General features: G+C 27.7%; 1 protein-coding gene across 1 annotated transcript in view; it reads right to left on the bottom strand.

Moving 5' to 3' along the window:
* The window catches only part of LOC107453371 (adenylate cyclase type 1), a 188,150-nt gene that overhangs the window by 74,989 nt on the left and 99,822 nt on the right, over positions 1–13,339 (bottom strand). The window contains exon 3 of the mRNA XM_016070185.3: positions 5,252–5,370. Within this exon, the coding sequence (XP_015925671.1) occupies positions 5,252–5,370 (119 nt within the window). The remainder of the gene's footprint in view (positions 1–5,251; positions 5,371–13,339) is intronic.

Here is a 13,339-nt window from a genome sequence, read left to right as displayed (position 1 = left end):
TTCTATTTCTAATGCTATGACTTCTAAAAAAGAATTTCGAACACATGATAAAACAAAACTTATCAAAAAAAATTGCATTATATGTGTGTGTGTTAGCGTTATGTCCCTGAGTTTCAATTGTGAACTACGAGCCCCAAAACTTTTTCAAATTTTGATTCAATTTACTTTTTGCCGCTGAATAGAATATCTATTTTCAATGTGGCTTGCTTTGCACGAAGGATTTTTTTAAAAATTATTTTTAAATTGAACACATTGAAAATTCTCTTCGAACAAACCTCATCATTCAAACAAAAATATCTAAGTGTGAAAGAAACTGCATTAGTAACATACACTATATAAATTTTAAACTAAATCGAATAAATATTTATAAAGTTATCGAGTTAGGTTGTTTGAAAAAAAAACACATTACACTGGGGAGCAAATTCTTTTTTGTTTTCTGTTTCATGAGATTTTTCAACGGATCTTGGATATTTTCGCGTCACTGATTTCAATCGATTCTTACAATTTGATCTGCAATCGATTTCTCTCTCCAAGCTACAGTTTTTTTTTTTAAATGTTACAGATTTAAATGTCAAATGTTAAATAAAGTCTTTAAGCTACCGATTTTCTTTTAAATTGTCATTTTTAGTGTATTTTTTATTATAATGTACAAGTTTAAAAACATTAAATTTAACAGAGGGTGGCATAAATGCTGCGACAAACTTCTAGAAATCATCAACTAGACAAACATCTAGACAACTATCTTTTCATCATCAGGATTGAAATTGCATAAGAATGCATGCCCAAAAATTTCGTCATACTCCACTAGGAGCTTTTCCCTATTATGAACTGTTTCTTTGAGGGCTTCTGAATAGATCAAAATAGGGGACGTCGTCCTATCCGCGTACAATGGCATTTCGAGGCATGGCTTCTTATGCAATTTTACCTGATGACGTACCCTAATTACTTCAGCAGTTTGCAAACTACGCAACATTTGCAACATTTACGCTACCCCTGTTATATATCACGTTTTTAAACTTGCACAATTCAACAAAAAATTGGCTAAAATTCTAATTAAAAAAAATCTGCAACTTTAGAAGCAAAAGTTAATTTCAGATTTGAAATCCTAATACCCGAATTAGGCAAGATCAAGTATTTGCATAAATGCAACAAAAAATTTGTTCCCCTGTGTTATTTAAGGTTACAAAATTTGTTTCAATGCAAAATTTAACAATCCAATGCAGTTTAATTCAATTTTTTATAATCTAAAACTTGAAATGGCCCTGATGAGTACCATTAAAGTAATATATTGCACGAGGGCGCAAAACTATCTCTGTAAAGGTAGCTGCACCTTTGTATAACAGCCCTTTAAGGGATTTAATGGAAAAAGATTTCTGATAATGAATTTATCAAAACTAATTATTTTTCTGGAGTCACTAGCATGACAATTTCCCGCCTCCATAAATGTTTATCGAAAACGTTTATTTCCTCAGGATAAATTTACTGTTAAGAAAATTATCATGCAAATGTTGACAAACTTACTTGGTTTCCGCGATTTTCATTGTAGCTTTACTCAAGGGTTTGTATAAATGAATTTTTCTGTTAACGACCCTTTCACAAATTATTTTATCGTAAAAACGGATAATTCATAAATTATTTTGTTGTAAAAACGGACGCTTTACAAAATGTTTTATTATAAAAAATCACAAAAAATTTTTTTTTGTCATAAAAAGAGATAATTCACAAATCATTTTATCGTAAAAATGAACTCCTTAAAAAATTTTTATTATAAAAAAATCATAAAAAATATTTTATAGTAAAAACAGATAATTCATAAATCATTTTATTGTAAAAGTGGACTCTTTACAAAATGTATAATTTTTAAAAAATCGTAAAAAAATTTTTTTGTCGAAAAAAGGGATAATTCACAAATTAATTTATCGAAAAAATGGACTCTATAAAAATGCGCTATTATAAAAAAAATCATAAAAAATATCTTATCGTAGAAAAGGATAATTAATAAATTATTTTATCGTAAAAACGAACCCTTCATAAAATGTTTTTATCATAAAAACAAATCTTAAACAAAATATTTTACCATAAAAGCAGATAATTCCAAACTATTTTATCGTAAAAACGGACCCTTTACAAATCATTTTGTCATAAAAACTAATTCTTATCAAAATATATTATAGTAAAAGCGGATAATTTGAAAAATATTTTATCGTTAACACATATCATTTAAAAGTATTTTGTCGTAAAAATAAATAATTCACAAAACATTTTATGGTAAAAGCAGATACTTCACAAAAAATTTTATCGTAAAAACGGATGTTTCATAAAATATTTTATTATAAAAGTAAATCCTAAGCGAATAATTTTAAAACTAACATGGATCCTATGCAAGTTACTTTATCGTAAAAATAAATTCTTCACAAAATATTTCGTCGCAAAAGTGGATACTTCGAAAGATATTTTTTTGTAAAACCGGACCTTTCATAAAACATTTTGTCGGAAAAACGTACCCTTCACAAAATTCTTCCTTTGAAAAACGAATTCTTTACAAATCTGAGTTCAAAATCAAACTTTTTGTTTTGCAACTAGCGTGATTGCTGCAATTATTGATATCGCAGTCGCAGATACGCTGTTACTGATATTAAGTCGATCGATTTAAAATATTAAATTTTTTTTCTTATTATATTTTAACTATTTTTTGTAAAAATTTTAGTACTATTGCAAATGCTGCAATTGTTTAGTTAAGCAACGAAAACATCGTAAAACAAATGTATATGAATAAAGTAAATCTTTTATAGATATTTTCAATAAATTGCAATTCGTATTATTTGGATTTAAAAATACACATAGCTAGTTACATTTTACGTGGGTTTTTCTTCAAATCAGGAAACAAGAATCTATCAAATTCATGAATCTATTTTCACAACTTACAAATACGATACAGTTTGTCCCCTTTAAAAAGAGCCATATATCTAGATTGAGTGAGCCATAACTTGACGCAAAGAAAACCAATATGAACCAAACATAGATATTAAGAAAGTCTATATCTAAACACAGATTTACAGGGAGTAAGATTTTAAAATAACGTTTTAAACAAAATAAAATTAGACCACAAACACTTTTTATTTTCACAAAACGGTGATTTTTTTCTTCATAATTCTCATAATTGGCATAGAAAGCGCTGACTAAAGATGAATAAAATTGTACTTAACAGTCATGAATAACTGTTAGAAACTTTACGACGGCTATAAAACTAGCATATTATTTGCTAAAAAGCGTTGTTTCAGAGGAAAGAGATTTGGGGAAATAGCCCCTTAATGATGTTGATCAAAAACTTTGCTCTAAAACAATGCGCTAGTTTATAAAAGCATTAAAAAATAATATATTATGTCCTTATAAGAGATTGTACTTAGTCTTTATAGAATTGTTAAATAATTATTATTCGTCATTTTCAAGTGCATATTAATGCGTGTCAGGAGTGATATACTGGTCTATATTTATGCATACCAGGAGTCATAGACAGGTGCATATTTATACAGGTCAGGAGACCTACATAGGTACATATTCATATAGGTCAAGAGTCATACACAGGTGCATATTTATACATGCCAGGAGTCATACACAAGTGCATATTTATGCACGTCAGGAAGCATACACAAGTAAATATTTATATATGCCAAGAGTCATACAGAGGTACATATTTATACATGTCAGCAGTCATATCCAGGTTTAATGATATGAACAATGAATGTTCAATTGAACAATGTTCACTATGAAATATTTTTATATCTATTTGATATTGTTCATGGTTTTTAATATTATCAAGTGTCTCTCTTTTATAGTAAAAAAAAAACAAATCTTTTTATGATAAAAAATAAGTCTATAGAAATTAACGCGGGGGTAATTTAAAAAGTCTTCTTGGGTCAGCATCTTATTCGGAGATCACAGGTTTGTCACCACTTGCATAGAGGATACGGGCGAAAGATGTGTCATCACGAATAACTGTTAGAAACTTATAACAATTTTAAAAAATCATATTACTCTCTAAGAAAATTATTTTGTATAACAACTCAGAACAACTGTTTCTGGCAGAAACAATTTTTTAATTTTCTTTCTATACAAACAAGCGAGCAAAAAATAATAATCAATTTTAAAAAAAAACCAAACCTTTTGCCTTTGTAACTAACAAACCTAAGTTAAACGACAATAACTTAAAATAGATTACAAATGAGAAGAAAAATGACTATGAAAAAGAGGATTAATAGTTAAGCAAAGCTGTAATGTTACTTGAAATACCTTATTTACAAACTAAAAAAAGATTTAGTCTTTAAATTAATTTAGAAAAATCAATTCAGAATGTTAGAGGGCAGTTAAAAATAAATTGTGGATTATACAGGTTATATTTATCACGGATTTATAGTTTACAGGTTATATTTTAAGTGGATTTCGAATAATTACGTTTCAAATAACAACAATAATAATCATAATAATAATAGAATGATAATGCAGGTATTTGTTAAGGAAAAATTTGTGTCAGTTAAAAGACCCTTCACACATTATTTTTTCGTAAAGGTAATCAAAAAGTATTTTATTTTAAGCAACAATTATTTTTCATTTTAAGAATGGACCTTTCTCAAAACTTTAATAAATGGAATGGATAATGAAATTAATTTATAATTTAGAAAAAAAATCTGCTTAAGACATGATTTGTGCATTATTTAACAAAACCAGGGACCCTCGCACAAAGAGCCCAATTTGAAGCTAGTTTCAGTTTTAGGAAATCATGAGTTAATTTCGTGAAAATCACATAAACAGGACCCTATTTTCACAAATTCACAAAATGAGTAGATTTCGCACAATTTCAAAAAAAAAAAAAAAAAAAAAAAAAAAAAAAAAAGAAGTTTGGATAGAATCAGGTTTCATAATGTTTAAATTAAAGTATGATATTGGAAATGATGAATTTGAAGACAATTTAGAAGTGGTGCAAGCGATTTCAATGCGGGAAGGAGTTAGTTGAACATGAGCAATATTCTGCATTTTCGATGAAGATCTTCCTCAAAAAAAGTTTGTTTAGACTCACTTTCTTATTCAAACTTTCACGCCAGGGTCATTAACCTGATTATTCCCCTCCCCCAAGAGAAATACTGCATCATCACTCAAATCTACTTAAGATTTTAAATGTTGTTTGTTTAGGTAAATTTCTTGACTTGAATTTATATATATATATNGGTTCAAAGCATAACTATCTAAATCTTACCTTACGTTCTCGTGTTTCTGAATGTATATTTTATGGAATGGACCTTCCCTTGGTCGGATTATATCTGCCTTCATTTCCATGGCAACATGTTGTGGTAGCACACTCAGTAAAAGTCGCTCCTTAAATGCAAAACAATTAGTAAAGAACGATGCATTAACAGAATAGCATATGATGTCAATGTTTTGGAGTTTACAGGGTGTCCAAAAAGTATGGAAGCGGAGAAATAGTTCGAGAAATATGCAGTGGATTAAAAATCTAAAAATTCCCACTTGAAAATATTTTCGAAAGATGTAATTAATGGTTTTAAAAACCCTATTATTAACCCCTTAAGGTTGGAGCGGGCCCGACAAAATCAGATTTGTGGGGAAAAAATACCCCGATTTGGGTGACACATTTTCGCATTTTGGTTCCCAGATGGCGTTGAAAATGAAAATGGACTGCAAATTGTTTTAAGTGGAAGTTTATTTTTCAGGTGGGAAAAATAAAAATAGTCTTGATTGATGTTTTAAAAATATCTAATTCTACCCTTCCCGGCTAAGATGACTTTGTTTACGATGTTACTTTGTTCACGCAGTTGGGCGATATAAGAAGTAGAGTTAAAAAGTTTTTTGTTGTGATAAAATGACTATCGTAATAATAATTTAATTAAAATAAAATTAACATTATAAATGTGATTTTTGTATTCTAAAATAGAATCGAAAGTTAATCAATCAAACAATCAAGAGTTCATATCAAACAAACTAAAGCATCGTTAGTCATGTGAAACTCAAAAGAACAGTGAGCGATAAAAATGATTATTAAAAAGTAATTAAACGGAGGACAAAAGTGTGAATTAGAATAAATTCTGTGTCAGTTTTGTTAACTTCATATATTTCCCCTTTTTTTCCAAATATTAATAAGCGGGAATGATGAAATTGACTAAGGAAAAATAAATGCATTGTCGTTAAGTTTATTACAAGTGCTACAAAAGCGATAAAAAGAAATATTTTAATTTAAAAGAATTATTCAATATTTTTTTCAAAAATGATATGTTTTGATTTTATAAAACTTATTTTTGATTTTTCAATTTCCATAGAGAATACTAATAAAAGTTTTATCCTAACAATTTATCTAAATGTTTAAATTTAAGTAAATTTAAAACTTCTCTAAAATTTCCGGATATTTTTTTGAGGGTTAGAAAACACACAGAAAAAACTACATTTTTCTGTCATTTATAAGTTTTTTTAAAAGAAAATCATTCCTGTTTTTTTCTTCAAACTAATGAGATTTTAATTTTTTACTATGTGTATATTACATAATAAAGACAAAAAGGATAAAAGAAAGGCGAGATTAACGAAGAAAATTAAATAAGTGAAAAATATAGAGAAATCATGAAAACATGGGAAAAAATATAAAGATTTCTTCTGTTTTCTAAAGGCCCTTCTATTTTCATATTTTGTAATCCGGCAAACTAAATATTTTAATAATTTTTAAAAATATTTTAAATCATTTTTAAAACATGCCGGTAAGTGTAAGTGCATTTGAAATCACTTTTCGCTTTATATTTTACATTTCGTATTTTATTTTGTATTTTTCTGGCATTTAATTTTCTATTTTTTGCTTGATTGTTTTATTTTGCATTTTTTGCGTTATTTTTTACTTAATATGTTTTATTTTCTATTTTTTACTTGATTGTTTTATTTTGCATTTTTTGTTTTATTTTTTACTTAATATGTTTTATTTTTTACTTAATATGTTTTATTTTATACTTAATATGTTTTATTTCTTACTTAATATGTTTTATTTTTAACTTAATATGTTTTAATTTTTACTTAATATGTTTCATTTTTTTCTTAATTTATAATTTTACTTAATATGCTTGCATTTTTAACTAAATATGTTCTATTTTCGTTTCAATTTTTTTGGGGTGCTTTTCACACTTTTGTATTAATTTATTTCGCTCTGCTTTATTAATACAATGTTAGTAAGCACTCTTTTTTAAGGATATAATCGTGTGAGCTGATAACGAGATTATATCTTTGCCTTATTTTGTTTTCCAGCATTTTAATTTTTTTTTATTTTAAATATTTTTTAAAAATATTTCATTTGAAAAAATTTTTTTCTTCCGTTTTCATAAATCTTTATATTTTTTCCATTTTTTCTCCATATTTTCAACTATATGATACCCTAACAATGAAGAAACCAAAACAAAATCAAATGAAATAAAACAAATGAAAGGAAATTATATGATTTACACTTCTAGATAATTTTAAATTTATTTCTTAATTTTCTAACTAAAAATTTGTATAATAATGTAAAAATTTAAATTCATATTCCTTATCTATTAACTTTATTTCTTACTTTAAAAAAATACTGCAAGAGTGCTTTTTTTAAAGAAATTTACTGCAACTAAATTTTAACTAACGAAATGTTTTTGTTTAGTTAAATAAATTAAATCTACAAGTGGATATCGAAAGTACTTTAAAGCTTTAAAGTAGGAAAGGAAATAATAGGATTTACTGACGTAAATGAGTTAAAGTCATGTTAAATTTTTCAACAGCTAAAAAGCATACTTTAAGAAATATGCAAACATTCACATATCATAATCTCTTTTACTATGTATTTGTTAATATGAATCATGGTAAATTCAATTAGTAATTTTCTAGTATAAAAAGAGAATGCTAACATTTTAAATAAAAGGATTTCATTCTTTAATCAATAAAAGGATTGCAAAATTCGGAAAAGTCATAAATACCAAATTTATTTTGAAACGATTATTTTTTAATCGCGAAAAAGTCATATTTTTTTAGTAAAGATAGCAGCAGCACTTCTAATGAATCAGTTCAAATGAGTGGTGAGAGTAGTTTGTGTAGAGGTTAATAACACGGTGGTGTGATTACAGTATCGGCCACAGTGGAGTAGATGGAGAGCGTGGTTATGGGGATCGATTTAGGTAAAATCAAATAAATTTTTCAAAAAAAAATCAAAAATTTCCATTTTTATTTTTATAAATAATGTATAATATATATATTTTAAACAATTCGAACGATATTTCCATATTGCGATTGCAGCGCCATCAGTGAATCAAAATGCCAACAAACTCAGTCCGACTGGAGCACTTTTTTGGGGGAAATACCAATCTGCAAGAAAAAGGCTTTTTTTTTTTTAAATTTTAAAGATGCTTCTCGCCCAACCACCAAAAGAATAAGGTTGGAGGTGAAATTTCAGCTTAATTAACGAATTTTATGAATATATTTCATACGTGCATTTCTCAAAATATTTGTCTCTTTCCATAATTTCCCTGTATAGAACGGTTTTATAGTGAAGCAGTGTAATAAATCACAAAAAGAAAAAGTAGTCATAAATTTCTGATTATTTGAAATGTGTAGTTTCTAGTTTTAAAAGCTCCTCTTATCATAGATCACTGTTGTAGGATAGTAGGAGAATATCTCTTTAAATTGTATATAATTTTACATAAGTGTTTTGCGTCTTTACATTGAACGACAAAAAACAAAAAAAAATTTAATCTCCACTTTTTTGCAAGAAATATAAAAAGTAAGGAAAAGAAAAGTAAATAAATAAAAACGGCCTATTATTGTTTCGAAATGAATACTACTTACTTTGCGGGGAAAAATAATATTCATGGATCAGTTTAGTCCTGAAAGTTATTAAATAAATGCGTGACAATAATTAAGTGTAGGTAATTTTTCTAATATAAACTGAGAGGGCCGGGATAGCTTGGTTGGGAGGGCACTGGGCCCATGTTCAAGAGCTCGTGGGTTCAATCTCCGCAGACCAAAGACTCCCCGAGTAGTAAATGGTGACTGATGCACGTTAAATCAATTGGGTCACAAAGTCCTCCATGTTCCCATTACAAATCATACCTCTGGGGGTACTGGAGTTTCCTTATCTTCTGGATTGGTTCAAAATTACAAAGCTACGGAGTTGAACATTAGTAGTCGTAAAACCAAAATTGGGTCGGCTGTTCAACGACGGTTATAAAATAAAAATATAAACTGTGAGCACTATTAATGCGTGTTTTGAGAAATAATTCCTTTCAAGAATTATTTTGAGTTTAAGCGACAGAATGATGGACATTTGGGGTTTAAATGAAAAATAATGCCTCTTTTCAGAAAAATTTAAGAAGTGACAGAAAGAGATTAAGGAAACTATTGGGTTGTTAGGAAAGTAATTAAATTTTTTCTTATAAAACTGAAAAGGTGATTTTCTTATCGTGAATAAATGTTTTATTGAATCATATATTGTCCATTCTGGTCCAATACCTATCGCCATCTTTCTGGTGTGCAAAAATTTGCAAAAATCCAAGTGCAAAAATTTTTTGTTCTTCGCTGGCAAAAAATTAATCCAGATGATTCTTGACCTATCCTTATTTGAAGTAAAGGTTTTACATTCTAAAATATTTTTTAGAGGCTGGAACATTGTTGTAGACAACCCATATTTCATCCCCAGTGATAATGCTCTTCAAAATGGATAATTTTCTTGACGTTTAATAAGCAATTCACGGCACACTTTTTTTTATGCCGTAAGAATATTATGTACCTTGATGACGAGCTTTAAGATTAAATCTTAGGCTTTTTAATGATCATCAATGGATGAATTCGATAAATTTAATGCTTCTCGCGAGTTGTTTGTTATTCGTCGACTAGCATCAATTAGTGCCTTATTGTGTCTTCAGCTTAAACTGGCGTACTGCATCATCATGCATCGTAATCGAAATTTTGCCAGATCAAAAGTTTTGAAAACCAAAACATCTTCTCCATACATATCGGATAATTTTTTTTATCTTCTAAATATCCCCAAAATATCGATTATACTTTATTGAATTTAATCATACAAATTAATATTTATTAAACATTGTTTTAAAGTATCATACTAAAACCGATTTTAACAATGTAAAGAATAATGGTTTGTATTTATTTACTTCATCAATGCTTTAATACTTCTCTGTTAAAAAAAAACTAATACTTCTTTATTAATGATATTTAATATTTGTGATTTATACTTAAAACTGTAGATTTAAACATAACGCTGTTACTGTCACTTTTTTTCGACTTATTTGCTATAATATACATTTGCGACTGACCACATTGCGATCGGACACCCTGTATCAATAGTTACATTGATACAGGGTGTCCAGCGAGGGATTCATTGGCTCATTTTAGAATAAAACGGAAACAGAGGGTGATAGAGAAATGAAACAAATGGTATGTTTACAATGAAAGTTGTAAAAATGTTATTCAAAATTTTGAATTTAGTTGCGAAAATTGACAACAGATGGCCAGATTGAAGAATTCTAGCATTAAAACGGGAAAGGAGTTATTGTAAGGGATTAGGTATGTGTTAACAGATTTCACAATAAATATATCGTTCTTCTTCAATAGTTCTTTGTTTAAGGATTTTTAATTTTGAAATCAGTTAGTCCACCTCTATACACCCTGTATTTTTTTTCAATAGGTAATCGAAAAAGGTTTTCGTCCACGTATTTTATAGATCAGGATTTTTTAAAATTTTTGGTGTGGGACTCCATAAGCATTGCGTAAATTGAACACAAGAGTGTTGAAAATTGTCACTGATACAGTAATATACTTTTGTGCTTTTAGGGTTTCAATTTTTTATTTTTTCCTATAGCAGATCCGGCTACCCTAATTGGGATCGGTTCGCGCAGTTTAGAAAACTCTGCTATAAACTAACATAACCGTTAGGTCGTGTTAAAATGCTGAGTTTTTCAAGCCCAGCTCTAGACTTCCTACAAACATTTAATATTATTAAGCCTAATTTAAAAAAACGGTTAACACATTTTCTAAATAAAATGTTTGCTTTAATTTTAACAATTAAAGAATAAGTTTAGAAAAGACAGTAGGCAACCTCTCGAAGGCAAGAGGTTATATGGCAAAATTAGGAAATTTTACTATTGACCAGTGGCCAGTTAGAGCATTTTTGATTGTAGTCACTTTTTAAAAATGCGGCCACATTTTTAAAAAATGAAAATTTCACACCATTAAAAAACTGTTTATCTTAATAATGTAAGTTTCTCGTAAAATATAGCAAGCATTATGAGGTTCATTTCTAAAACGAAGAAAAATTTTAAGAAAAAAAACGTAAATTATAGTAATATTTAGAATTTTGCCAAATATTCATCATAATTCTATATTTATTCAAAAAATAACATGTACATGGTATACTTTTGACAAAAAAGTGGCGATTGGGTGGCGACGGGTAAACATTTTTTTAATCCTCATTTGTTATAGTGAGTTAAGATGTGGTCATTGGCGACTGTTAATTTTACCTTACACAATAGGCACGAATATTTAACCCAGTTTATCATGACAAGACATTTTGTCATATCAGCTTATGACCGACCAGTCTTATTTTGTCATATCAGTTTTTTCTTCAAAATTTTATATCAGAGAAATGACATTTTGAAGACCAAATTCGTCTTTAAATTTTATTTGATTTAAACTAAATAATCCAGTTGATTAAGTTTTTATGCAACTGATTAAAAGATTCATCAAAGAAAGATTTTCTAAACAGTCTTCAAATTGTCCATATCTAACAAAACAAAACAAAATTGTCCATACCTATATTCCAATAGTGTATTTTAAAACATGGGAGTAAGTTATGGTAAAAATCATTCATTTGCTGTATTTTATAAAATTTATAATTCTATTTATTGTTTTTGTAACATTTTTAGAAAGAAATTTAGAGTAAACACTAGCATAAAATAAGAAAGAGTAGAATTTCTGCGAAAAACATTATATTTTTATGTTAGACAGCTTTATTTTCAGTTTCCTTTCAACTAATTTCGCAAAAAAAAAATGTTTTGTAAGTTAATAATTCTTTTTTGCACTTAGATGTGTCTACTAAATTTTAAAAGAAAAAATCATGTCACCTTTAAATATAAACATACCTTTTTTTCCAACTGATTTGGATTTCTGAGCTCTAAAATATATGGAGTAGCCGCAATCTGGGATCACAATCTGGGTCTTAATTGTTTGATCGAGAGACCAGTCTAAAGTTTGGACCCCTTAATATTAATTTTATTTTTTGCATATTTTGCCATATGACGAGAATTATTTAAACGAATCGAAATTTTTTTTTTAATTTTAAGGCAAACAATTTTTTAGATTATTTTAACGAATCTAATTTTACATATACAAAATTTGAACGAAATGAGTCGACCTAAAAAATCAAATTTTAGAAGTTTTTAAAACTCGATCAGAAAATTTGGTTGAGAAATCAAAGAATCGAAAAGGTATTTGAAGAAAGTAGATTTTTATGTTTGATTTCGTAATGCAAATTATCGTTAATCAATTAGCATATTTGAAGTCATTTCTTTAGATCATTAAGTTTTAGTACTTTACTTTTTATGCATCAGTTGTTCATATGTACAATATTCCAATTTATCAAAATAATGCTGCCACCTGGAAAAACATTTTTAAAAATTCCATAACAGTTGTTGGATTCTAAATGAATCCAACGTACAGAAAAACCATCAAACGTTTCGTTAAAATAAATATAATAGCTGTAAGGGACAAAAAACTTCGCCTAGATGATTTTAAAAACATCTGAAGAAGAATTTTAGAATAGGATATCATTTCAATGGAAAATAAAATATACAATACGTTCATGTTTTTAACTATTTTCCCTCTCAAGAAAAATATTTCTCTACAACGTTAAATCTTGTTTTTTTTTTCAAATGTTTTGAAAATTTTCCTCGGTAAAATATGATACGATTACTGCTATTTCGCTGCAAAGAGTCGATATTTTCTGGAAATATATTTAAAAGGAAGGAAAATTGTTTTTCTCCAAAAAGATTTTAGAAAGTTATGCATTTAAATGAGTTCTGTATACGAGCTTGTTTAAAATAAGGTTTTTAATAGACATTTTCGAGTTGTTATTAACCAGAAAAGAGCTTGGTAAAAAAAAAGTTGAAAGTAAAAATACAAAAATGCTATGCGCAAAACAAGTTTTAAATAATTGGAAAAAAGTACTCGAAGTTTTAACACAAGAAAGAAATGTATGTAGGCAGCATATATCCGCAGAATATTATTAATATTTTAATAAAAAAATATCGATGTGTGATTTTTT

Source organism: Parasteatoda tepidariorum, chromosome X2 (assembly GCF_043381705.1).
Source record: "Parasteatoda tepidariorum isolate YZ-2023 chromosome X2, CAS_Ptep_4.0, whole genome shotgun sequence".
Lineage (NCBI taxonomy): Eukaryota > Metazoa > Arthropoda > Arachnida > Araneae > Theridiidae > Parasteatoda > Parasteatoda tepidariorum.
The sequence above is the reverse complement of the archived record's forward strand: the minus strand, read 5'-3'. Positions and strand labels throughout refer to the sequence as shown.